Raw genomic sequence first — 26560 nt, forward strand, 5'->3', positions numbered from 1 at the left:
CACATCCTCTCCAATACTTATTTTATTTTTTAAACTGTGGATGATAATCAAATCTGAGATTTTCAAGACAGGGAAGAGGCAAGTCCCACAGGAGCCCCAGATGTGGCTCCAGAACCAACTGCAGCCATGCGTACCCTCTGCCCAGGGCAGTAGGAAGAACAAACACTGGGTGTAGTCAGGAGAATTCGATTCAGTTCCAGTCAGTTCACTGACTGTAACTCCAGGTAGATGCATTAGCCTCTCTGAGCCTCAGTTACGTCCACCTTGGGAAAGGAGCTCCTGTCCCGCTGCGGGTAGGCTGTGGCTCTGCGTTCTCATAAATTCTGGAGGACCACACACAGGAAGTGAGGTGGGGTAGTGTTTTGCCTTCCCCTGATACAGCTTTTATGACAAGGTAGAAAAAGGACTGGCCTCACTGCAGACCTGAAGTTGCCCCAGATGCAGCGAAGCCAGCATGTGGCAGGCAAGGACACGAGGGCCCAGGGAGGTGGAGCAGCCCTGCCAAGGCTACACAGCATCACCCAGAGGGGCCTCTGCTCCTTGTTCAGACGAGCACTTCGAGCACTGTCCTCTCACAGGGCCAAGCCCCAGAGACATTCAGGGTGGCCGCAGAGCCAGAGCCTCTCTCTGTCTGTCTTTCTCTGTCACTGTCTCTGCCTCTCTCAATCCCTGTGTCTCACACACACACTCACACGTGGACACTCACACACAAGCTGACTGAAGTCTTCACTGAGCAGTTCCAGGTAGGAAACAGGACCCTCTTCCTCACTGGCAGGAAAGGCATGCAGCCTCATGGGCCACGGGCCGGCATCGCCATAGTGACAGTGTGACAGAGGCTGTGGGGCTAAAAATAGAACCTCTACCTGCTGAAAGCTCCATCTGTCTGGCTCCAGCTGCGTGGGGCTCGAGAAGCTCAGGGACCAACACCCAGTCAGCAGAGAGGGGCCCCCAAGCTGTAAGAAGGGCAACAGCACACACAAGACATGGCCATGTGCACCCAGAGAAAGGGCCATGGCCCTGGGCCACCAGATCCTTGTGGGAAGGCCCTCTAGGCACCAACATCCTCACACACACACAGCCTTCCTGGCAGGGCAGGGGCTCCCCTTCTTAGCCCTTGCCACATTCCTTCTCCCTGAGCTGAGGCCCCAAAGTGGGAATGGACAAGGTATTTAATAGTCAGCTCCAGAAACCTATTCAATCCAAAACAGGTTCATGGGACATAAACTGTCAAAAGCAGGTCAGCTAGGGATGGTGGCACACACCTGTAATCCCAGCTACTCAGGGGACCGAGGCAGAAGGGTCTCAAATTTGAGGCCGGCCTGGGCTATTTAGTGAGACCTTGTCTCAAAATGAAAATTTTAAAAGGGGCTGGGTACATAGCTCAGTAGTAAAATGTTTGCCTAGCATGTGTGAAGCCCTGGTTTAATCCCTGGCACTAAAACAAATAAACAAACAGAAAAAAAATTTCTAGCTGGAGAACACCATACTTTTAATTTTATATTTAAAACTATTTAACTAAAAGTTTTAAAATTATTTTTAAAATGTTATTGTGATTAAAGAGGAAAACAAAAGACAGACAATAAGAAACAGGGAGAGAGACTTTTTGCAGATGCGAAGGGGACCTGGAGATGGAGGAAGAGGGAAGGGGTAAGATGCAGTGTGTGCCTGTACCAATGCCTCTCGGTGAGTGTATTCATTGTGCACTGCAGACATGTACTAATACAGAAGCAACAATGGTACTGTGGTAAGAACACTTCACATGAGGTCTACGCTCTTTTTTTTTTTTTTGGTACCAGCGATCAAACTCGGGTCCTTGCACTTGTGAGGCAGGCGGCGGAACCACTGAGCTAAATCTCCGGCCCAGCTTCACTGTGAAAGACCCCATTCCTCCCACTCCTAGCCCCTGGCAACCACCATTCCTATTTGATCTCTGATTTTTTGTTGTTGTTGTTGTTGTTAAACCGAGACAGGGTCTGGAACTTGTGATCCTCCGACCTCAGCCTCCCAAGTAGTTTAGATGATAGCTGTGTTACTGCACCTGGTTCTGAGTCTCTAGATTTGCCTACTCTAAGGACCTTGCACAGGCAATATCACACAGTACCTGTCTTTCTGTGACTAGCAACCGTCTTTCGGTGATTGGTTCATTTTATGTAATGGAATATCCTCAAGGTTCATCCATGTCATCACATAGAGCAGAATTTCCTTCTTTTTTAAGGCTGAGCAATATTCCATGCTGTGAGTATACATTTCTTTATCTATTGATAGACATTTTAAAAGTATTTGATTTTTTTAAAGTTATCTTTGTTTACCACAAACATATATTACTTTAAGTTTTTTTAGGGCCAGGGATTTACCTCAGTGGTGCCTCCCCCACCTCGCAAGCACAAGGTCCTGAGTTCGATCCCCAGTGCCAGGGGGGAAAATTTTCTTTTTAAGTGTATTTTTATTATTATTATTATTTTTTGGTACCAGGGATCGAACTCAGGACCTTGCATTTGTGAGGCAGGTGGCAAAAACCACTGAGCTAAATCCCCAGCCCAAGTGTATTTTTTTAAATAGGGACAAAAACAAATTGAAATGTAACTTGGGGCTAAAGAAAGAGGCCCCTTGCTCATGCTGTATGACCCCCAGGTGACCTTCAACAAAACTATCCTTTGCCCCTGGCTTATCTTCTATGTAATCTATAGCATGGATCACAATTTAAGATTCTTAGTATGATTATTAAGCATATTTTGGCTGATATATAAGTAGCCTAAAAATTTTCAAATAGAACATGAAGAATGGAACTGTTTATTAGTCACCAGTCCGAGTTAATAATTAAACACCCTTAATGGGCAAATATGGAAATGGGCAGCACACTTCCTAGGCACCACTGAGCAGGACCCAGCCCCACTGAAAATGAACTTCCTGAGTCTCTGTTCATGAAGCTACTTCCCGTGGAAAGTTAATTAGCCTAATGAAGGGGAGTGTGAGTTCGTGTGAATCCCAGACTGACTCCTGCTCTCACTCAGCCGCCCCAGGAGGCTGTCAATGTCATCCTCCTGGTTACATCTCCTGAAGGAGGAAAGGGGCCCAGGGGGCCACACAATACTTGGGGAGGCCACGTGCCCCCTGCCTTCCCTGCTGTTAACTGAGGGGGAGTCAGCAAGCACTTGGAAGGCCTTCAACTCAGGACATAGCCTGCCACCTCCCCTGTCCTTGCTCCAGACCCTGCTCTCTCTGCCAGGCAGGGAGCCTTCGGCCAGAGGGAAGTCACAGGTGGGCAGGGGATAGCACCCACCAACCCACATGCCTGTGACAGAGACCCATCTGGGCCTGGCCAGGATGACCACCATCGGTGTTTGGAGGAATGAGACAGTTAGCTAAACCTCCCTTCCCAGCCACTCTCTTCAGGGCCACACAGCATCCCCAGGAGGGTTATACTCCCTGGATGCATGGATATGGAGACCAAGACCCTGAAGGCTGTGATCATCAAAGGCCGCTCCCCCAGCCCTCCTAGCTCAGTCTTCCTTCATTGTTCCTCATCCAGAGGCAAACCAAAGCCAAAACGTCACTGGGACAGAAATACCCAAACGTCCATCATGGTCTATCCATAATGACCTGAGAACACCTGAGAACAAAGGAAACTCCGACAAACACTACAAGGCTGGTGACTCCTGAGAACACCATGCCAAGTGAAAGAAGCCAAAATATGGTATGATTCCACCTATCTGATATCCCTATTGTAGTCAAATTCATAGAGACAGAAATATAATAATGGTTGCCAGGGGCAGGCGAAGGCAATGGAGAGCTGTTGTTTAGTGGAAACAGAGTTTCATCTTGGAAAGATGAAAGTGTGTTGTGGATGGATGGTGGTGCCAGCTGCAAAACTGTGAGAACCCCTGGGTACCAAATAAAATAAAAATAAAAATAAGAAAATAAAAACAAAACTGTGAGAATGCACCTAAGGCCATAAAGTACACACTTAAAAATGATTCAAATGGCAAATTTTATATTATGTTTATTTTTTCACACAAAAAAAGGAATGAACTGACGCATGCTACAGAATAAGTCTTGAAAATATGACCCTGCAGGAAAAAAGCCAGACACGTTGGGCCACACATTATATGATTCTGTTCACAGGAAATGTCCAGAATAGGTAAATCTGTGGGAACAGAAAGTACATTAGCTGGAGACGGGAGGAAAGGGAGAGACTGCCATGGGCAGCATTCCTTTCTGGAGTGATACAAACATTCTGGGATGCCGGCGATTTGGCTCAGTGGTTCCGCTGCTGCCTGCCTCAAAACCACAAGGTCCTGAGTTCAATTCCCCAGTACCAAAAAAAAAAAGAAGAAGCAGCATTCTGGAGTTGGAAGCAGTGGTTGGATCCCACTGTGAGTGCACCAAATGCCACAGAGCTATACCCTTTACAAATGGTAAATTTTACACTCTGAATTTCACCTCAAAATAAAGAGGAGAAAACTCACACATCTCCACACTCTCCCACTGTGCCCAAAGCCTCCCCGATGCCCATCTTTTCCTGCCTCTGCCACCTGCCCTGTGTGCTGGAGCCTGCTCTATCTCCCCTCTGCACCCAAAGCCTGAGCTCAGCCAGAGGTTGGGACTTACTCCAAGCACCTAATCACATTGTAGGAAAAGTAGGAACACTGGCAATCTGCCACCCAAGAGAGCAGGTGGGCCTGTCCTGAGACCCCAGCATCCCAGGGCCTCTGCTTCTCTAGTATGACTTGATAACCCATTTCCCCACAGACCACCTCCACCAAGTTTTTTTTTTTCATTCAGAGATTTAACCAACCTCCTCATCCAAGTTCCAAACCAGGCCAGGCATCCTAAACAACTCACCCATCATTGTGGGCCCCACTGTCTGGGGAGACAGCCAGGCCCCGGAGCTAAGCCAAGAGGACAGCAATGCCGAAGTGACTTCGGATGGTCTGTGAAGCCCCAGCAAGGTGTCAGCACCTGGACAGCTGCTCTGAACACACTGCCCAGGCCTGCTGGGGAAGGCAGACCCTATGGCTCCCAAACTGGGCCACCACATCACCTCCTGATCATCCCCTTAGCCTGGCACCACAGACCCTTGACCTCCTTCTCCTCCAAAGAGCCCAGCGCCATTAAGGAAGCCGGGAATGGGGAGGACTCAGCAAGGTTCCAGCCTGCCCCTCCTCCCCTGCTGGCTACCTTGTCACAAGACTGTGTCTGGGTCCCCGCTCTTTCCCTAGAGAGACACAGAACGAAGAGAAGTCTAAACACAGACAGGCAATGAGGAAAGATTGTGACCCTGGCTCAAGGTGCATGTGGCCTCCCCCTCTTGGACAAGCCCCCAACCCACTCAGAGCTGTGGTCATTTTTTTAACTTCCCTCTCCAACCAGGCTTGGTGCTACACACTTGTAATCCCAGCACTTTGGGAGGCTGAGGCAAGAGGACTGCAAGTTCAAGACTAATCTGGATAATTTAGCAATTTAGCAACGTTCTGTCTCAAAACAAAAAATTAAAAAAATGGTCAAGGATGTAGCTCAGTGTGAAGGTCCTGGGTTCAATCCCCAGGACCATTCTCTCTCTCTCCCCCACCCCCAACGGAAAGGATGCACTATACAAGGATCCCTTGACCAGTTGTGACCCGTCCAGTCCAAAAGCTGTTTGTCCTTCAGGGAGAGACTCCCACACGTTTTACCTCCTAAGACTTATAGGACCATGCAGGCCCTATATTAGCTGGAAGGCTTCACAGCAGTGCCAGAATTTGGGCTCCAAATCTCAAAAACATCCAGGTATAGTGGTGCATGCCTATAATCCCAGGGCTCTGAGGGAGGAGGGTGGCAAGCCCAGCCTGGGCAACTTTGAAACTTAGTGACCCTGCCTCAAAATAAAAACATTTAAAAGTGGGGAGGGGCCTGGGGATAGAGCTCAGTACGAAGACCCTGGGATCAATTCCCAATATCATAAAAAGAAAGTCTCGGCCAGGGATTTAGCTCAGTGGTTTCGCTGCCTGCTGCGCAAGCGCAAGGACCCGAGTTTGATCCCCGGTACCAAAAAAAAAAGTCTCGGACATAGATGGGATCCTAGAGCACGTGCTTCTATCTCAGGGAATCTCAGGCCACAAGGCCTCTTTGAAAAGTAAAAGCTATAGAGCTGACAGAAGAGGAATTCTGGTTTTTTCTCTGGAAAAGAAAAGAAGAGAAGAGAAGAGAAGAGAAGAGAAGAGAAGAGAAGAGAAGAGAAGAGAAGAGAAAAGAGAAAAGAAAAGAAACAATCCATAGGAACCCAAATCAAAAGCTGGGCGTGATGGTGCATGCCTATAATGGTCGCAAGCTCAAGGCCAGCCTGGGCTACATAGTGAGTTCACAGCCAGCCTGATGTGCGCAGCAAGACCCTGTCTCAAAACAACAACAAAAAATCCCAAATCAAAACCTTTCTCACACTGTTCAGTCACTATCAGATCAGGAAATACTGACAGATGGAAAAAAACAACGTAATCGACAGCAAGGGCCATGTAAGGACACAACCAACCCCTAACAGAAACGGACCTCATTAGGCCTAGCGTCTGGGCTGGCAGTTAACTTCCTGTGTGGTTGGGCCTATCATGACCTCTCTGAGTCATGGTCTCTATCCGGGAAACATGACAGGTGAAAGCACTGGCGGCCAGATCATGACCTCTCTCAGCCTAAGTAAAATGGGTACAGCAGCATCTGTCAGTCAAAGTGCAATGGGCAGGCGCACCAGCGGGAAGGACTCCCCGCCTTCTGCACGTCCAGCCTGTGCCTCCAAGATGCCGGGCAACAGATACCAAGGCAGCACCAACCCTCTGTGCCAGGCACTGGTGACCAAATGTCAAATGAGCAGCAGCTCAGGCCTAGTCTGGAGGCTTCCCAGGAGAGGGAAGAGCAGCTCCTGGAGCCGGATTCTTAGTAGCAGGAAAGTCCCCCATCCAGGGTGACCTGGTTGAGGACAGTCAGGGTTCCCCCGCACACCAGCTAGCTGCTGCCAGGCCACCAGACGGCATCCTGACCTGGATGTCCCAGATTTTATGAGCCAGCCTCCAGTTCAGTAGCCATGTCCTTGAGTGTTCTGTACTAGATTTTTTTTTTTTGGGGGGGGTACCGGGGATCGAACTTGGGTCCTTGTGCTTGCACAGCAGGCAGCGAAACCACTGAGCTAAATCCCTGGCCACGTCCTTGAGTGTTAATCCAGTTCTGCTGCCAACACCTCGAGCCCAGCCCTGTGATCTTAGGATTTCAGGGAAACAGAAAGTCATTGCCCTTGGTGGAAAGGTCAAACTCTTGGACTTGGTTTTTTCCAGTGCTCCCTCTCACTCTCCTGTTTGTTTGACTCTAAACTCTGTCCCTCCCTCAGCCCCCTACTGGAAAGTCGAACAGAACTTTCCTCAAGCAAGAGAACGTGTGTGTTGGGGGAGGTGAAATGAAAAATGAGCGAAAGCGGGTGCTATAGAACCTTGGTGCCAGAGGAGTGCCGGACAAATTTGCACCGGTCAGCAGTCATTATTGAACTCACGTTGCTTCGGTGTGTCACCCAGGGCTGAGAACTGACATCAAGCTGGCATTCTCTGTCACTACAGGACGGAGCTCAGCAGAACACTGATGGCAGGGATCAGTGACACACATCCCCGCCACCCCAGCAGCAAATGCACAGGCTAAGTCGTGCCTGAGTATAAATTAATGAGCTCCTTTCTTTGCTGGCTTAACACAAATTGTGCTCCGGACCAATTAAAAAAGCCACTTCAGGACGCTGCTTCGCTATATTGGAAAATGTCAGGCGTGGGGGAAAAATGAAGTCCCAAGTTGTACGAGCCCGACTGATGGCTTAGGCTGGGCGAGGGAGAGCGCTTTCAGAACTCGGGAGGTTTTTGTTATTAATGGTGTTTTAGTGTTGGGTTCTTAAACACATCAAACACATTTCTTTTTGACTGGTAGTTACTGACTGCCATGGGGAAGGCTGTGGGCCTCCCACCTCCCAGATGGTTCAACCACAATAAACGTTTGGCCTGTCAGATGCACAGCACTGGCAAAGTAATTGAAATATGCTGCAACGCGCAAACCCAAAATAAATGTGAAATAATTGTTTCCTTATACAATAACCCACCGAATCGCCTGCACCTCTCACCGGCCCTGCTGATTGAACATCCCCTCCCTGCTCAGGGAGCCTCACTGATGTGTGGTTTTCAAAGGACTTAAATGCTTTTATCCAGCGTGACTACCCAAGTGGGGAAAACGCTAATTGCAAAAAATGTTTGGTTTTTCTCCCTTTTATGAAAAAAAAATGCAAGTGAAAAGTCAACTCTTACAAAGTCCCAAGGAAAGCGATTGATTAATGGGCCCTTCAGCAGGAGAGAGGAAATGTCCTCTAGTCCTCAGGAGCAGTTAGTGCCGTCCAGACCTACAGGGCAGCCCTGGCTCATGGGCGAGGGAAGCCATTCCCCTCTCACAATCTACTTCCTTCCACCCAGCATATCTGCCTCTGTCGCCTGCCCAAGGCCTCCAGCAGAACCTGGGGTCTGCCCAGCTCTCCCTAGGGGGCCTGACTCCAGTTGCAGGGGACAAGGGCAGGAAAGTGAAAGGCTCCCTCTGTACACACCCTGGGTAGTCCCTGGCCAGGAACCAGCTCTCAAGGGGAACCTAGAGCCCTGGAGAGAAGAATATAGTAGTCTGTAGCACACATGTACCAACTCTTTCTCTTTGGCGGTTCTGAAGACTGAAGCCAGGCCTCAGGCATGCTAGGCAAGTGCTCTGCCACTGAACTACACCCTACCCCTTTCCTAAAATTTTGAGACAGGGTCTCACGAAGTTGTCCTGGCTGGCCTTGAACTTGTAATCCTCCTGCCCTTGCCTCTCAGGTAGCTCAGATTACAGATGTGCACTACTGCTTTCAACTTGTAGGGACTCTTCCTAGGGCATATGGAGGTGTATTTTTGGAAAGGCTCTGAGAGAGTGCAGCAGTTAGAGGCCAGGATTTGAGGTGTAGAACTCAGGAGGCCCCACCTTAGCCTGAAACACCTCCTTAGGAAAATCATTCCTCGGGGCAATCATTTCTCTGCCCTCAGCTCCCCACAGCAAGGGCCAAGTCTGTCAGGGGTGGCTGCTTTGGGACCTGCTGCGTTGGAGTACAGGGTCCCTTGTCCCCTGTGGAGAGGGGACATGGAATGGGGGGTATTGGAGGGTGGAGGGAAGACAGGTCTCCTTTCCTGACACCTACAATGAGCCAACACAAGAACGTGCCCAGCACTCAGGAGGATGAGGTACAAAGTGAGGCCCTGTCTCAAAAAAAAAAAAAAAAAAAAGAACATGACAATGGCCTTGTCCTGGGCTCTGGCCTTCATTCATCAAGGGCTGGCTGGGCAGCTCTTCCTTACTAGTGGATCGCCTACTCACTAATATGTACCCATCACCCCAAACCAGTACTCACAGTATTTTCAAATGAGCACAGAGTGGTGGAAAATGTCAGCTGCCCAGCTGAGGCAGAACTAGGCGACAATCCACCTTCTCATCTCATCTCTCACACAGGTGTCCACCATGGTGTGTTCAGGCCAAGGCTCTGGAATGTCTTTGCTGTGTGTTGCCCACTGTGCTGTAAAGGGCCCCAAGCAGTGCTGAAGCGCTGTGTATGGTCCTGAGGTGACAGGGTCATGACATGCAGAAGTGTGTGTTAGATATGCCTCCTCCAGACCCAGTCACAATGCTGCTGGGCATGAGTTCAACAGTTACAATCAATAATAATATGAAATAAAGCACCTCTTGATAGAAAGATACATGAAATAGGGACTTATCCGCTGATGAAAATGTCATGACCAGAAGCTGCTAAGATCCTAACCCTGTATTTCCCCTGGGAGCAAAGATTCAGGGTCTGCTAATTTGATGTTGGAGGTGACTTTATAGAACACAACGACCTTGAACAACAAGACTAAACTCCTAGGCATATGTGACGGACAATGCATCTCCACAGAGGTGATCTACTGGGCAGGACCATCTGCCCCTGAAGCTGGAGGCTGGCAGGTCCACACCCCACACAGCCAAGCGCTCAGCCTCTGCTCTGAGTTCAGACTCAGCCTCAGTCTCCCCTGATGGTCCAATAGGTTCCATCTCCCCCAGTCCAGGACTCCCTGGCTGTGACCTCTGACCTTCACAATAAGAATAAACAAACTGCCGGTGAGGGCACTCAGAAAGCTTTTCAAGGATGCACAGGGTATGTCAGCAAGGAGGGGGTGAGATACTGATTTTTTGATACTCTCTCTGTCTTTCCCTAAGGGGGTTGCATGGGTTTTTGACTGGTCTGTTACCAGATCCCTGCCTGTTGGTTAACTGCGATCTTGTCCTCTGTAAAGGGCAGCTGTTCACATGAGCAACTTAAGCAAATGCCAGCCTGCCTCTCCTAACAGTGCTCTTTATGTCTTAGGCCATACGGTTTAACAGGGGTTTGTCACGCTGTTTGCTGGCCTGGGTCTAAGGAAGCGAGTAACTTTATACTCACTGTGCAGAAAGAAAGGACCATGTGCAGGCTGCTGCTGCCAGCCTCCCCAGCACAGGAAAATGGGACTGGCCTGGTGAGTAGAGACCTGGTCAGCCTGGTCCTAGACTGGCAGAGAGGCCGTGGGCAAGTCTGTTCTCTCTGCCAGCCTCTACCTCTCTCTCAGCTCCCATGTGCTCAGACCCTCTATCAAGGTTGTAGAGGACTTGAAAGAGACATCACCAGGCTCCTCCCTTCAAGCCCGGTAGTGATCCTCTCCAATCCCATTAGAAAGCCTACTCCAGAGCAGCTGTTTTGACTGCCAGAATTTGCAGCTAAGTCCTAAGTCCTTTGCATCTAAGTCACTGTGGCTGATTTCAAATCCTGGTCTTCCAGGAAGGCAGTCCTGACTGCCTTACCCAGAAAGGGCGTCTGCCCCTGTGAACTCTGACTTTAAGCAACAATTATCACACACACCCTGGGTTACCTGAGAACTCTCCCTAACCACACTGTGAGTTGGCATAAGCATCTGGCAAATATTGTTTACTATATTCAATTCAATTATTTATCCACTACTTTCCAGAAAGTTTGCGACAATTTGTAAAAAAAAAAAAAAAAAAGATAAATTTACACATGAACATCCACACAGAGAAATAGTAAACAAAAATACAGATGCTGACCATGAGAGGAAGTGAATATGGTTGCCATACAGGGTAAACATCACATTGAATGCTAAGCATCCTGGAAACCAAGGAGAAGAAAGAAATCAAAATCATTTGGAAAGTGTGGGATAGAAAGAATCAGAGAGAAATGAGGACAAATCCAGACAGACCCTAGCTAATTCAGCTGTCCTCCCTGTGTCTCAACTTATTTCTTGGGGAAAATGGGGAAAAATACCAACTACTCCGAAAGGAATGTCCTGGCCCCATGTGCACACTTGCAGAATATGCAAACAATACCTGTCTTCCTTCCCCATTTTCTTTCTCATTTGTAAAGGAAAATGCAACCTAGTTTCCCAGGGAAGCAAAGTTTGCTTGGCCTTAAACTCTAAAAGAAATGTTTGTTACAAAGTACTTTAAGAAGCTTTAGCAAAGGGGGCAATACCTCAGTTTATGGTTTTACAGCAAACAAAGCAAGGATTTGCTATGGCTGTATTTGACAACTTCCCAGGGTTCCTAGGAAAGCTTAATAAACATCAGCCAAATGACCCGAGGAGAAGCTGAGCAAAGACCACACGGCTGCCTGTGTCTGAAGGCAGGGGCCCCATTTAGTGGCTGTCTGCAAAGGGACTGATCTCATCCTAGTAAAGCTGAGAAGTAAGATACAGGCACCTGACGGCTCACTCTGGATTGACCAGCTAGTCACAGACAGCAGCCTGCTGGGCATGGTGGTGCATGCCTGTAGTCTCAGTGCTTGGGAGGCTGAGGCAGGAGGACTGCTATGAGTTCAAAGCCAGCCTGGCTACATAGCGAGTTCAAGGCCAGCCTGAACTATATGTGAGACCCTTTCTCAAAAAAAAAGGGCTGGGGATTTAGCTCAGTGGTTCCGCCACCTGCCTCAAAAGCATAAGGTCCGGCGTTCAATCCTCAGTACCAAAACCGACCCCCCCCAGAACAAAACAAAACAAAAAAACAACCCACCAGCCAGTCCTGCCTATGACAAAAGACACCAGAGTACAGCGCGATCACTATCCTCTCATACACAGGCACAAGGCCCCAAGCATCTTTTCCTAAAACAGCAAGGTGGTAATCTTGAAGCACCAGACATTTGCTCTTCAAAACTCTAAACTAACCACATATCCTCTACGATTGCCTCGTCTCAAAAACCAAGTTGGTTCTCCTTAACTGGATGGGCTGGTTGGGAGGACACCTGCCTAGTGTTTAAAGTAGGGCTCCAGACAGAGAGGATGTACAGCCATGGATAGCGGCCATGTGCTCACAGGGGTCATCCAGGCCACCCTTCGAATTTCCCAACTGTCTACTACAGTGTACAAGGCCCTGGAGCTCAGCCTGGCCCAGAGGCACATGGGAGCAGATGTGCCATTCTGTGTGGCGAGTTGGATGGAGGTGGCACAAAGCAGAGCAGACTGACTCCACCAGGGAAAATAAGCTGGGTCCCCACCAGTGAAGAGAAGACACGGTGCAAGGGGAAGGCACAGAGCACCCACACCTTGAATAGCCTCCAGGGAGCCTGGAGGGCAGGAGCTGAGTATGAGGAATGTCAAGGCCAGGGAGAGACAGGTAGGGCAAACCTGACCCAGATCCCCAAGGACCCTGTATATACAAAGGAACTTTCTTGCAAATTCCATAGGAGCCACCAAGACCAAGAAACAGCAAGTGGCCTGTAATTCCAGCATTCTGGTAGGCTGAGGCAGGAGCACTGTGAAATTTGAGCCCTACTGTTACCTGGGCAACTTAGCACCAACAAAAACAAGAAATACCAAGTGACTTGAATAAGCTCACACAGCAAGTTAGTGCAAAGCCAGGCATGGAACCCAAGCCTCTTGGTTCCCACCTTGGTGTTTCCAGAGCACTAGCAGCCAGGGGAAGCCAGAAGAGAGATGGCCCGTTCTATACACACCGCTGGGGAACCGACAGGCAGGGCCTGGCCAACTCACAGCAGAGGCTGTGCTATGCTAGTCATTTGGCAAGTCACTGCCTACAGGAATGGCACTTCCTAACTCACTGTGCTTCTCTGCAGTGGCCAAGGCCTGGGCAGCACAAAATAGTCTCTCTTTTTTTGCGGGGGGGTACCGGGGATCGAACTCGGGTCCTCGCGCTTGCGCAGCAGGCAGCCAAAACCACTGAGCTAAATCCCCGGCCCCAAAATAGTCTCTTAACAGAAGGAAACAGTCCAGAACCAAACTGGGGTCCCGGAACCAGACGAGGGTCTGGGAAACAAGCCTCAGAGGGGCCACTCCACACAGATGCCGATCAGGGCTGGGGCCAGAGATGACTCAATTTCCAAGCTAGGAGCTCACAATCCAGGGAGAGATAAACCAGGCACAAAAGTAACTATAAAATAAGGCAGACAGCCAGTGATAAGAGCGGCACAGATAAAGCACAGCGGGGTCTCTAAGCTGAGAAAGGAGTCCAAGTTGGGCAGCAGGCAAAGAAGGGGAGCATCTGCGACTTTCCTCCCACAAGGTGGGGGGGGGCCACCCTGTCAGCTCTGGTGACTCTCAGGTGGGGGCAGGGGATAAAGACAGATGCTCATGGAGGTCTCCTTTGAAGAAACTACATTTCAGAGATAGGGCAGAGAGGAGGATGAGAAATCTAGGATTTCCAAGCAGAACATAAGTCAGCTGGAAAGCGGACAAAGCTAGAGGACTTGCCTTGAAATGGCCTCTGTGCACACGCACGGTTTACTTGGAAGGTCCATTTAGCATGGAGGGGACAGGATTCCTGCACCTGGGGGAGGGGATCCTAAAGTTTCCCTCTCCCCACCCCCGGCCCCTCAGCCTGGCCACTGACTGGAAAGGATGCAGGGTGGATGAAGGGGAAGCTGGGGACCTCCCAGTACAACAGGATGGAGACCTCGGGCCACACCCGCCCTTGGGCCCCTCGCCCACCCGAGCAGCCGGCTGGTGCGACGTCCCGCAGGGCAGGACAGGGACGCGGCCACCACTTCTCAGCAGCCCCTTCCCGCGCTTTCCCGAGTGGGGGTCGGCCAGCACCTGTCCCCGGCCCTGGACCGACGCGGCGACACTTGTCATTGGGGGAGGGGGGTCCTCCACAACCTGGCCGCGAACAATGAATTTCGGAAGTCGGCATTTGGGGCACGAATTCGGAGGCCAGCGCGTCACCTCGGGCCACCGCCCGGCCGGAGGTCCCGCACGCCACAGCCTCCCCGCTTCGGTGTCCCCACACCGGGGTCCTCGCGCCCCCCGCGCCCGGCGGGAGGTCGGGCCTCCAGGCCCTCAGGGCGCCGCGCGGGTCCCGGACGCGACGGCCTGGGCTCCCGCGGGCCCGGGCCGCCTTCCCTCTCCCTCCTTTCCTGGCTTCCCTGCCCGCTCCCTCCCGCCGCCGCCGACACTCACCCGCTCGCTCGCTCGCGCCCGCGCTCCGGGCTCGGCAGCCGACGCCTCCTCACGCCGCGGCCCCGGCCCGGCCGGCTGCGCCCCGCGGCCCCGAGCGCCCCCGCCGCCTGCTGGGCCCGGGCGAGCGGCGGGGCGGCGGGCATGCTCCGGCGGCGGCCACGTGCGGCGCTCGGCGCGGTGGGCGCGGGCAGGGAGCCGGGCCGGGCCGCTGGACAGCTCTGCCCCGCGCCTTAGCGGCCCGCGCGCGCCGGCCCGGCTCGCATTCCCTCACTCGCGGCGGCAGCGGGCGGCGCCTCCTCAGGCCGCGCGGGGAGCGGCTGGGACGCAGGCGGGGGCGCGGCCCGGCGGGGGCGCGGCCCGGCAGAGTCGCGGCCGGAAGGACCTGTGCCGCCGGGCCGCGCGCCCGCGGGCGCCGTGCTCCGACCCTGCGGTGGAGACCCCTACCCCCGGCCCGGATCCCTTCTCGCCCGCAGTTCAGCCGTCCGCAGACCTGCGGGTCACTCGGGGACGCCAAGTGCACCTGGGGAGGGGCCGGTGGACTCGTGGTCACCCGGACGAGTGAAGTTACCTGGGAGTCGGGCGCAACCCGAAGGGAACGACCCACATTAGACCCCGGGAGGCGCCCAGAACAGTGGGCCAGGCCAAAGGCAGCGAGCGGAAGCCCAGACTTCCATGCTGGACTGTGCATTGGCCACAGACCAGAGATCTGCGGAACCAGGGACCCAGCAGTTCTTTCCTCAACACTGCATGTGCAATGGGCCGAGAGAGCTTGCTGGTCATCGGCAGAGGGAGTAGCGATCCCAGGGAGGATGCGTGAGGCTCTGGTCCCCACCTCAGAAAGGAGCAGGCGGGGTCCCAGAAATAGCTTCATCCTGTTCCATCCAGATAAGTGTCCCCAACTGGCAAATTAAAAGAAGAGGGTACTGGGCTGAGGATTTAGCTCAGTAGTTTCGCCGCCTGCTGCGCAAGCGCAAGGACCCAAGTTCGATTCCCAGTACCACCCAAAAAAACCCCAAAACAAAAAGAAGAGGGTACTTGGCGAGATTTGAAAGAAAAATGTTTAGTTTTAGCAAGGACAGACCTCTTTGCCAAAACCTGAATTCAAGGAACCAAAAAGGGCACACCTAAAACCTGGCCAAAGTTGACCCATCACAAGTATCACCTTATATGGCTTAGAGACAGTGCTCCTCTGAAGGGCAAGTGCGAACTAAAATTACAGCGGTCCAAGATGTGTTCGGATAAAGCCAGGGTCAGAACCCCACAGGCTGTTCACCTCCTTGGGTTACCCTGGGATGTGCAGACTCACACGACCATGACCACTACCCTGAGCTGAGCAAGAGCATCCATCAGATACTCCCCCAGACTCCTTCCCTCTCCCAAGAGGTGCCCTGAGGTGCCTTCAGATTTCTGGAGCATCCTCACCTCTCCAGGGTGAGGCTTTCTGCCCTGGGAAGTCAGCCGGACCCAAGCTCCTGGATAAATGCCACTGTAGCCTTTTGATGACTATGCAAACCACTTTAAGTCCAAGGACTTACATATCCCTAGGATTTACCACTAAAAACTAGTTGTTACCGTGAGCGGGATGAATAAATACTCTAAGACCATGTCACAGCGCATACAAAGATTTATTGAGTGCTTATAAGTGAGAGTGAAGACGGCATGGTCCCTGCTCTCCTGGAGCTTACAATTGCATCACTCCAATATCTGACTACATTAAAAACTGCAACAAGTACTTGTCTTTGTCTAACCATCAGCAGCACTATACGAAGCAATTTTTTCACATTATTGGTCATGGTTAGAGTGAATAAATGTGAGTAAAACATAATTATCTTTGAAATCTGCAGTCCCAGTGATGACATGATACGCAATGGCCCGAAAATGCAAATTTATGGCTTGATCCCTCATCTATCTGAGGACCCTGGTGAAATATAGCAAACCAGACAGAAAAAAGACTAACAAAAGTCCTAAGAATACTGGTGTAATTTAATATATTATCAAACCATAGAGCTCTTGGCAGGGCAGGAAATTATTGCTGGCATATTGCATGCAATATAACCAAATTAATCAGACCTGCAAATCTCATAACTATACATGACTCAGGACATCAGTATGATTTACCTTTATGCTTCCTAAAGGGCTCTAGGTATACATTTTTTTTGTATACATTTATTTTTAAGGGTTCTTAAAAGACTTGCAGCTCAAGTAGCACATAAAAATTTAGTGAAAACTGCTATTGAGACATCTAAAAATTAAAAGTGATATTTAACTTTACTACATATACTGGTGCAGGGTTCAGAATTCAAATAGCATTCAGCTGCCGGGGATTTAGCTCAGTGGTTTCGCCGCCTGCTGCGCAAGCACAAAGGACCCAAGTTCAATCCCTGGTACCAAAAAAACAAAACAAAACAAATAGCATTCAGCAAAGTACCTGGTTTTTCTGGGTTAAAAAGGGAACTGCTGGACTGGGGATTTAGCTCAGTGGTTCCGCCACCTGCCTCACTAGCAAAAGGTCCCAAGTTCGATCCCCAGTACCAAAAAAAACAAAAAAAGGGGGTTGCTCTCAGGCTGGTTATCAATCTCCATGTGAATCTTCTAGGGCTCAGTGGGAGGCACAGGAATCACTTTGAGAGGGTCTCTTGTGGAACACAGGAAGGAAAAATTGCTTTAACTACACTGGTGGGGAGACTGTAGAGCACACAGTGGTAGAGCACTTGCCTAACATGCAGAAAGCCCTGGTTCAAAACCAAGCACCACCGAACAAACCTACACTGGCAATAATTTTCAGGACTAGCCTATATTTATATCAACTCCCCAATCACCAGATCAAAGTGTTTTCTAAACTTGACAGTTTATTTTTTAAAATTTTAGTCATAAAAAAACCCCCTCACATTAAAGGCAAATTCTTAAACTCCAAGAAAACCTGTTTTTATGCAAAGTGAGTATCTTAGGTCACATGACAAATGCCAACCCAAGATGGTTTTTAGATCAACTGCGTGGGACACAATCTTTTTCTATTTTTAAAAGAATTCACCATCTCAAAAACCCACTCAACTCATAATGAATCTAAAATCCACTGTTCGTTACATGTTCACTAAGCACCAGGCATTGGCCATCCCTAATCTCCTGTAATGAAAGGGATCTCCTTAGGGCTTGGTCATATTCGAAGCTGAGGAGGGCAGACCTGCCTCAGGGTGTGGCCCAGGTCTATCCTGCCCTAGTCTCCTTTTTCCCAACCCCTAACCGCTGTACCCAGCAGTGACTGACCCAGCTTTAGCCAAAGCTGCTATTGGTTTAGCTGGAGACGCCCTCAGAAGCAGAAGGTTCCTTAACAGGGGAGTGGGAGGATGGGAACATCAGAAGAGCACGCCTTCCATTCCTATTCTAAAAGGCACTTCCCAGAAGTGGAAGAGTCACGTAGGTTTTAAGTGCAGTATAGCTCCAGCAGAAAAAGTTTACCTCCCTGGGACAATAGATGCACTTTAAGATTGCCACTTTGGGTTGAGTGTTCCTAAGGTAAGCATTACCAAGGGGGAACATAGCTGTAAGAATGTTCCTTGGTTTCCTTCTGCCAACTATGAAGAATTTTTAAAATTTTTTAATTAAGAAAGTGATAGCTTCAACCTATTACTTCCAAAATCAAAGCCCTCTGAGAGGCACAGATGATGTTTTGATGGCACTTAGTGCCTTTTCTGGAATAAGCCAATTACAGGCTACTAAGAAGATTAACTCCTAGGCAAGATAAAACTATCGTCTCTTCTGAAATGGCAATTTCCTTATTCTCAAGAATGCAGCCAACTTTACAATAAAGTGGAGAACAATGACACAGCCTAACAATCTTCGTTGGCTTTTAATGTCATATACCAGAACATGCGAAAGACAGGAGTATCACCAGTAAGTCAACCGCTTTACTTGGCCTAGATACAAGCTATACACAGCTTGACGAAAATTAACTTCTTATTTACCATAATAGGGAGATTTAAAAAAAGAGGCTAGGGGCCAGGGATTTAGCTCAGTGGTTCTACCACCTGCCTTGCAGGCACAAGGACCCGAGTTCGATCGCTGGTACCAAAAAATAAAAATAAATTTAAAAGAGGCTAGGAAAAAAATCAAGAATAAAGGTACTTGATTCTGTTGACAAGTAATTTTGATTAACTCAGTCTTCAGGTGGTTGCAGAAGATGAGCACAGAGGCTTGGCTGCTCTGTCCCAAGCGGCCCTCCTGGCTGAGAAGCCCTTGAAGCAGAGAAGGGAACAGGGCTGTGGCCCTCAGGCCTGGAGATGAGCTGGGAGAGTTTTGGTGAAAGGTGCTCAAAGATCGTCTGAGACAGTGCTTAAAAGGCAATATTCACACCCTGGTTCACTAGAACTACCTATTACTAAAAGCCACAGAAGGAAAAAAGCTCAAAGAGCAAAACAAAAATTAAAACCTGAGTATTGTCAGTGGGAATGAGTTTTGAAAGTTAAGGCTGTGTCTGTTTAGCAACACATACCAAGCTGGAATATGTGGGCACTGGGCTCTGATTGGCCACCAAAACATGGAAGGAAGGCAAAACAGAGTAGCCTGTATCTAAGCAGCAGCTCCCACACAAACGTGCTACTGCTCCGGGATCAAAGCAGTGCCTCCGGCCCCAGGACAGAGAGGAGATGCTGCTGCTGAGGCCCTGGGCTGCAGCCCTCTACCAAGGCCGTGTGAAAGGCACCGGGCTCTGTGTAAACACATTCCCTGTCTGTTAACCAGCAGAGCAGATCACTCTGGTCCCAAATTGAGGTTTTTTTTGTTTTATTTTTTGTACCAGGGATCAAACTCAGGACCTTGCGCTTCAGAGACAGGCGCAGTGCCACTGAGCTAAACCCCTGGCCCTAACTGAGGTTCTTATAGCACCTACTATGTATTTTTCTTCTTAGCAGGAGTGGAGGAAGTGGATACAGGTGAAATGACTGGCCAACAACTTTGATTGGCAACTGAAGCCATGTGCTTTAAGGAACCCAGAGCTGCTCTGGGTGATGGCCTGCATTCTGTCAAAAGATCCATCCAGCCATCCATTTGCTGTCTAGGGTGGGTACAGTTCCATTTAGAATGATGGGCAGAAAGCTGTAGCTCTCCAATTGCTTGACTTCACATGTAAGACATTAGAGAGTTACATTCCTCTCTTTGTATTCGTTCTTTCCTTACAAAGTTTTTGGGAAATAAAGAGTTATATTTATGTAATTTTCAAAGCTTTTCAATAGTCTAGTATTACTATTTTAATATTCACTCTAAGACTTATGTTTCCAATAAGAATTGCATTTGTTTGGTTTTTTTTGAGACAGAGTCTCACTATGTAGCCCAGGCTGGCCTCAGACTCTCAATCCTCCTGCATGCTAGGCCTGCGCCACTGTACTCAGCCTATATTGTCAGTTTTTAAAAATACCCACACAAGGCCTGGGGATTTAGCTCAGTGGTTCCGCCTCCTGCCTCGCAAGCGTAAAGACCTGAGTTCGATCCCAGGTACCAAAAAAGAAAATACCCACACAACTGAAATCCAATGTATGCTATACTTTTCATATTCAGCATGTATTAGTTTATCATTATGGAAGCTGTCAGCATTTATTTTTTTTAAATCATTTATATTTACAGTGTAGAACAAGTTTATAAAACCGGTGTGCAAAGTTCACTGTAAAAGGATAACACTATTTGTTTAGAAACAAGCTGCCTTCCCTATTTACATTTCCTTATTCTTGATATAAAGTGAAAACATACTATTTAAAAATAATGCTTTTTAAATAGTAAAATACACAATAGATTCCTGAGCATAACAAAAATATCTTGAAAATATGTGGTCATTTGAAGTATAAAATAGCAAGTGTAAGAATAGCATGATTGTAAAACTGTCTTGAGGCTTATAAACAGTACAAAATAAATTGCCTTTTCTGAATGCTTAATTATACATTAGTGCAAACAAAAATGTTCCAAATTTTTTTTTTGGTACCGGGGATTGAACTCTGGACCTTTGTGCTTGTGAGGCAGGCGGTGGAACCACTGAGCTAAATCCCCGGCCCAAAAATGTTCCAAATTTAATGGCCACAAATCTCAAAGATTTGCAGAGGTGCGCAGCACATGAAACTTCTTTAGTGTCATGCGAACTGAACCTAGTTCTCGATTGATCCTTTCCAGACGATCTTCCAAGGCTTCCTAGGTGGAAACAATGGGAAAAGTGTAATGAGAATTCTCCACCAAGTTCATCAGTTCCACAATTATCACCAAATTGACCTTTTTTTTCAATAAAATTATAGTTATTTTGTTTTCTACAGAAATCACGTTTTTTTTTTACAAATCACATTATTTTAAACTGAACAATGTGCATCAGCTTCTCAACCTTTCAAAATAAATGCTACACTTTAAAATATTCTCATTACATGGAAATTCCAGAAATAGCAATATAACCAACTAGAAGGAGATAATTCTTTAATTTTGATGAACTGAGAGCAATACAAGAGTAACTGAGGAGGTGCTTCACATACTTCACCAGACCTATTAGTACTGCAAACTGCTGAAGTGTGTATACATTTTTTTAGTGGAATATATATACATAAAATTTTAAATACTTTTATCAGCATTAACTCAAATGGTATACTGAAATATAACAAAATTATCTTTAACAAAAGAATTATATTTATGCTGGCGTGGTGGGACACTCCTATAATCCCTCAGGAGGCTCAGGAGGCTGAGGCAGGAATACTGCCTCAAGGTTGAGGCCAGTCTGGACAACACAGTGAGTTCAAGACCAGCCTAAACTACATAGTGAGACCCCGTCTCAAACAAACAAATAAATAAACAAATAAATAAGATTATATGTTTATTACAGAATATTTAGCAAATAAATAAGGAAAAAGAAATAGCCACTGTTTCTCTTTCCCGTTCCTATTTTTTTTGCATATAACTCATACCCTTTTAAAAAGAAAGGTAGGGCCGGGGATTTAGCTCAGTGGTTTCGCCGCCTGCTGCACAAGTGCAAGGACCCGAGTTCAATCCCTGGTACCAAACAAATAAAAAGAAAGGTAAAGGGCCGGGGATTTACCTCAGTGGTTCCGCCGCCTGCCTTGCAAGCGCAAAGGCCCGAGTTCGATCCCCAGAACCAAAAAAAAAAAAAAAAAAAAAAGAAAGAAAGGTAAAAACAAGAGTCAAACAGAATCAAGCTAGTATTTCAACATATTGTTCAACTGAACTTTCATGCTATGTTATGAAATTTATTTCTTTTAAATTAATGTACAAAATTCGAGCATACTTAACATGTTTCACCAGGAATCTTTTAGTATAAATTTAGGTTGCTTCTAGTTTTGGTACCAAAACCAAGGTTGTAATAACTTTATTTTTTTGGTACCAGGGATCGAACTCAGGACCTTGTGCTTGCATGGCAGGTACGGTGCCGCTGAGCTACGTCCCCAGCCCCCTGTAATAAATTTTTTTCTTTTTTTTGGTACCAGGGATCGAACTCGGGTCCTTGTACTTTCCCAGCAGGCAGCGAAACCACTGAGCTAAATCCTTGGCCCTGTAATAAATTTCTTAAACACATCTCTTTGGAAGTCTGTAAGTACTGCCTTATGACTCATTCCCAGAAGTCAAAAAGTTTTTCCTAAGTGTGAGGCTCTGAATATACGTCAAGTTGTACTCTGGAAAGTTTGCAACCATTTTGGTTCCATCTACAATAGATGGCACGAGCTTTTCTCCATTATGAGAACTGTTTCTGAAAAAACAGCTGCCAGTGTGATAAGTTTTTATGTGATACATTTGTTTAAATGTGTTCCACACTTACTCTTTTTTGGTACCAGGGAATGAACTTGGGTCCTTGCACTTGGGAGGCAGGCGGCGGAACCACTGAGCTAAATTTCTGGCCCTCCACTCTTACTCTTTGTTTTTTTTTTTGGTACCGGGGTTCGAACTCGTGTCTCTGTGCTTGCGCAGCAGGCAGTGAAACCACTGAGCTAAACCCCCTGGCCCTCCACTCTTACTCTTTAGAGAGGCTGAACACTCTCAATCTTTTCTTGCCTGGCCTGTCTTGCTGTGAACCACACATGCGCTCCCTCGGCTGCGTGGTGCCCTAGTGAGCTGAAGCGGTGCTAACATCCAAGGATGGATCTAATGCCCTTGAAGTCTTTTTGCAAGAGCCAGTGAGAACGTATAACATTCACTATATAAGAGTATATTAAATATTTCCAATTTAGAAGCAGAGTATCAACAAGTTTTCCTCAAAAACCATTTGAAGAGTTTCACGTGCTGAATCTTGCAAATCATAGAATAATAATTTCCAGAACAAAAGCAGTAAAAAGACTTGGTTAGAGTACATGCTCTAGAAAAAGACCTTGGCTATTTCGGGAGGGAGGCTCTTTCTTTCTGGTATTATAGATCAGAATGAAAATGAATTTTAACTGAAATTAAGGTGCTGAAAAGCTATGAGAGATTCATACTTGCTGTTCTATTTAAAACATTACTAGAAAAGATTTTACTTTAGTTGTTTGGGGATTTTTTTGAGACAAGGTCTCACTGTGTAGTCCAGGCTGGCCTAGAACCCACTGTGATCTTCCTGCCTCAGCCTCCCTAGTGCTGGGATTACAGGTATGTGCCACCACTCCTGGTTAGAAGTGAATTTTATTTTATTTATTAATTTTTGGTACTAGGAATCAAACTCGGGACCTTGCGCTTGCGAGGCAGGCGGTGGAACCACTGAGCTAAATGCCCAGCCCTAGAAGTGAATTTTAAATGTCTGATAGTTTCATGAATTTTAACTCTCTTTGAAAAGCAAGTAGAGAAATGCATGTGGGCCATATTCCATACTCAGTAATGGAATCACATCTCTGTCTAGTTCTGTTTCAAGCTCTACAGCCATTACTGTTGCAAAGTGCAGTGTTTCGAATGCTTACTAAACAGATTTAGAAATAAGTGACGGGGTGAGGGGCTGTCAAACAACAACAGGGCCGGGGATTTAGCTCAGTGGCACTGCACCTGCCTTTGCAAGCACAAGGTCCTGAGTTTGATCCCCAGTACCAAAAAAAAAACACCAGCAAACAACAATAACAAGACAACACAAGCATGAATTTAACAATGTACAATCTGGCCTCATGCCTGAAATTCCAGCACTCTGGAAGCTGAGGCAAGAGGACTGCCAGGAGTGAGGCCAGCCTGAGCTGCACAGTGAGTTCAAGGCCAGTCTGGACTGCATAGCAAGACCCTGTCTCAAAAAACAAACAAACAAACAAACAAACCAAAACAAACAATCTGCAATCTGTTCAAAGGTGCACTGCAGACTAGGGTTATGTTGCTCAATGGTGGAGAATTTGCCTAGCATATGCAAAGTCCTGGTTCAATCCCTAGGCATTGCAAAACAAGAAAAAAAAACATAATGCCATTTTCTCCCAAGTTACAATGACACAAACACCATCTTGTTGAAGTCTAAAGGTAAAATCAGTTTTTATTCCTGAAAGCTAGCATACAGTCATGAAATAACTACAACCACCAAACCCTCCCATGAAGGTTCTGACACAGGCAGCTTCAGCTCTGCTTCAATGCAGTGCACCATGACTTTACAGCTCCCCTGGATAAATGGGGCCCTGACCAGCACCAAGCCCCTAAAGCAGACTCAAGCTATGACATTTCACCTGGTTCAGTCTCGTCTGCAGAGTGACTCTTCCTCCGGGAGAAGGCATTCGGCTCAGGGCTGCCTCAATCTGTTAAAACATGCAAAAAGAAATTTAAATACAAATAAAAGAATTCTAACTGCTGGCAGGGAGAGTTATGACATAGATTGGAAAGAAAAGAGTTCAGCTCAGCATTTTCTTGTCCATTCTGGCTCCCCCTAGTTCCCTCTGTCATCTGTTGGCAAAGACAGCGTGGCTTGTGAATTTCTGTTGCAGCTTTGGGCCCCATGGCCCTGTCCTGGGACAGGTTTAACTCAACAACCCTCTTCTAACTACTCTTTAGACATAAGCATAAGTTTAGAAAAAGATTTTTAAAATTTTGTTTGTTTTACCTGGTCTTTTTCTTTTGTAAGTTCATCAAAAAATCGCTCCGTTTCAGCTAGGGTCCTAATTTTTGCTGTATATTCAAAATCATTACCCTGTGGTGGCACTGAAACAGGCTTACACTGCTCATAGCTAACTGATTTATTCTTCTCCAAGGCTGGTCGCATAGAAACGGTCTTCACTCCATTCGGCAAGGGTTCAGGGTGAGAGCTATGACTAGCATAGCTGTTGATGGCCTTTTCTGAAATACTTTTATCTGTCAGAAAGGAAAGAAATTTCTTATCAACTTTCCCACAACTTCACTTTCTGGAAACAGCTATTATATGGCCCAAAAAAGTAATCAAGAGAGATACAATAATCAACTATATTTATTCAGTGCTTTTTCTCCATGGAATTCTAAAAGCTCTGCCTTCAAGTTTGACAACCTTCATAACTTCCCTAAATGACCTTAAGCGAAGTTTATGTAAATATAATTAAACTTTACACAAGTAAACCAAAAGAAAAAAAAACAGTTAAAGACTAAACTCATCACAAGGAGTAGCCATATACCAACACTAAATAGTTACCATTTCTAGGGCCCAGCCAAGTGATTTTGTATACATTATCTTACAACTGTTGTGCCCAGATTTCGAGGTCCCCAAAGACCACCAAGGAGCCGATTCCAATGTAAACACACGAGGGTCATTTATTCAAGCTCGAGCAGGGACTCCCAACCGTCACCGCCACAGCGGGTCAAGATTGAGAGGCCTGACTCCAAATCAGCAGGGGTTTTTATAGTAGTTACAGCAAGGTTCTAGATTGGCAATTAAACCTGATTGGTTGTGTCTTGCGTACCCAAGCTGCAAATGGTTACACCTGGGACATTGAGGTAGCTGTTGCCAGGGGACGGCTGAACACTTATCACAAGCAGGTGGGCAAAGTACATCTTGTGGTTTTAGGTCTTACACAACTTTACTCCAAATTTGATACAAATGAGAAAAAAAAAAAAATTACCCAAAGCCAAAGTTGCTTATAAATTACAGAGTTTAGGGCCGGGACGGGGCGGGACGGGGCGGGACGGGGCGGGACGGGGCGGGACGGGGCGGGGCGGGACGGGACGGGGGGGGGGGGCGTGGGGATTTAGCTCAGTGGTGCCATGCCTGCCTCACAAGTGCAAGGTCCTGAGTTCGATTACAGGTACAAAAAAAAAAATTACAGAGTTTAAAAAGGAAAGGGAATAGCTGAAGAGTATAGCTCTGATAATTAAACACATGTTGCCTGTACCTCAGTTTCTCAACTTTTCAATGAGGGTAACAATAGTGACATAACATGAAGCACTGGGAATGCTTACTTTTAGAAGTCCCTGAGTAGAAAAATATTTAAGCATAGAATATTCTAAGATAATATCTAGAACCTTGAAAAGATACCAGAATCTCAATTTTTTAAAAAAATGAATAGTGGGGGAGCTGGGGATTTAGCTCAGTGGTTCCTCCACCTGCCTGATAAGAGCAAGGTCCTGAGTTCGATCCCTGGTACCAAAAAAAAAATGACTATAACCATAATTAGCCCAGGCATGGTGGCACACTCCTGTAAAGTAATCCCAGCACTCTGGAGGCTGAGGCAGGAGAATTGCTTCAAGTTCAAGGCCAGCCTGGGCTACATAGTGAATTCAAGGCCAGCCCGAACTACATAGTGAGACCCTAAAAATAGTAACAATAATAATTTTTAGGAAAAAATACCTTCTGAGTCATCTAGAGGAAGAAACTGGAGCTGCTTTCTTGGATTGGGTCGTTGCAATGTGGACACAGGAACAGTATCTAAATCATCCAAAAGTATATCAAATCTATTGAATGAAGCAAGTTACTTGTGAGAAAAAGTGTTAACTGATTTTCTTTACTAGTACGACATACTGGCATCCAGCTAGCTAACATATTTTCTTAAAAGAAAGCTGGTCATATGATTTTCTAAAATGAAATGTAATGTTTATTTTCTAACACAAAATTACACCATATTCACATACTAGAGACTCAAATCAAGTACCTACACATTGTCCTTTCATCTTTAAGGAGCAGGACAGGCATCAGTATCCTGTTT

General features: G+C 47.3%; 2 protein-coding genes across 45 annotated transcripts in view; both read right to left on the bottom strand.

Annotated features, from left to right (window-relative positions):
- Pitpnm2 (phosphatidylinositol transfer protein membrane associated 2) overlaps positions 1 to 15229 on the bottom strand; it is a 136784-nt gene extending 121555 nt beyond the window's left edge. For 7 of the 13 annotated variants that reach the window (XM_087198643.1, XM_087198646.1, XM_087198642.1 and 4 more), the window contains exon 1: positions 14493 to 14774. The gene's annotated coding sequence lies outside the window, so the exon portion shown is untranslated. Of the gene's footprint in view, positions 1 to 14492; positions 14776 to 15060 lie in introns of those variants that run through there. The other 6 variants (XM_021257582.2, XM_087198639.1, XM_087198647.1 and 3 more) reach the window with 4 other exon arrangements.
- Positions 15230 to 16098: 869 nt separating this feature from the next.
- The window catches only part of Mphosph9 (M-phase phosphoprotein 9), a 63246-nt gene continuing 52784 nt past the window's right edge, over positions 16099 to 26560 (bottom strand). For 21 of the 32 annotated variants that reach the window (XM_087198651.1, XM_004843935.3, XM_021257606.2 and 18 more), the window contains 5 exons: positions 26206 to 26309; positions 24496 to 24743; positions 24125 to 24193; positions 21550 to 21570; positions 16099 to 20663 (listed from right to left, as the gene is read on the bottom strand). In XM_087198651.1, the coding sequence (XP_087054777.1) occupies positions 20562 to 20663; positions 21550 to 21570; positions 24125 to 24193; positions 24496 to 24743; positions 26206 to 26309 (544 nt within the window). In that variant the 3' untranslated portion in view covers positions 16099 to 20561. Of the gene's footprint in view, positions 20664 to 21549; positions 21571 to 23908; positions 24194 to 24495; positions 24744 to 26205; positions 26310 to 26560 lie in introns of those variants that run through there. The other 11 variants (XM_021257604.2, XM_013071828.3, XM_004843933.3 and 8 more) reach the window with 6 other exon arrangements.

This window comes from Heterocephalus glaber, unplaced genomic scaffold (genome assembly GCF_053883595.1).
Source record: "Heterocephalus glaber isolate CG9 unplaced genomic scaffold, H.glaber_assembly_v1.0 deba00001687, whole genome shotgun sequence".
NCBI classification, from domain to species: domain Eukaryota; kingdom Metazoa; phylum Chordata; class Mammalia; order Rodentia; family Bathyergidae; genus Heterocephalus; species Heterocephalus glaber.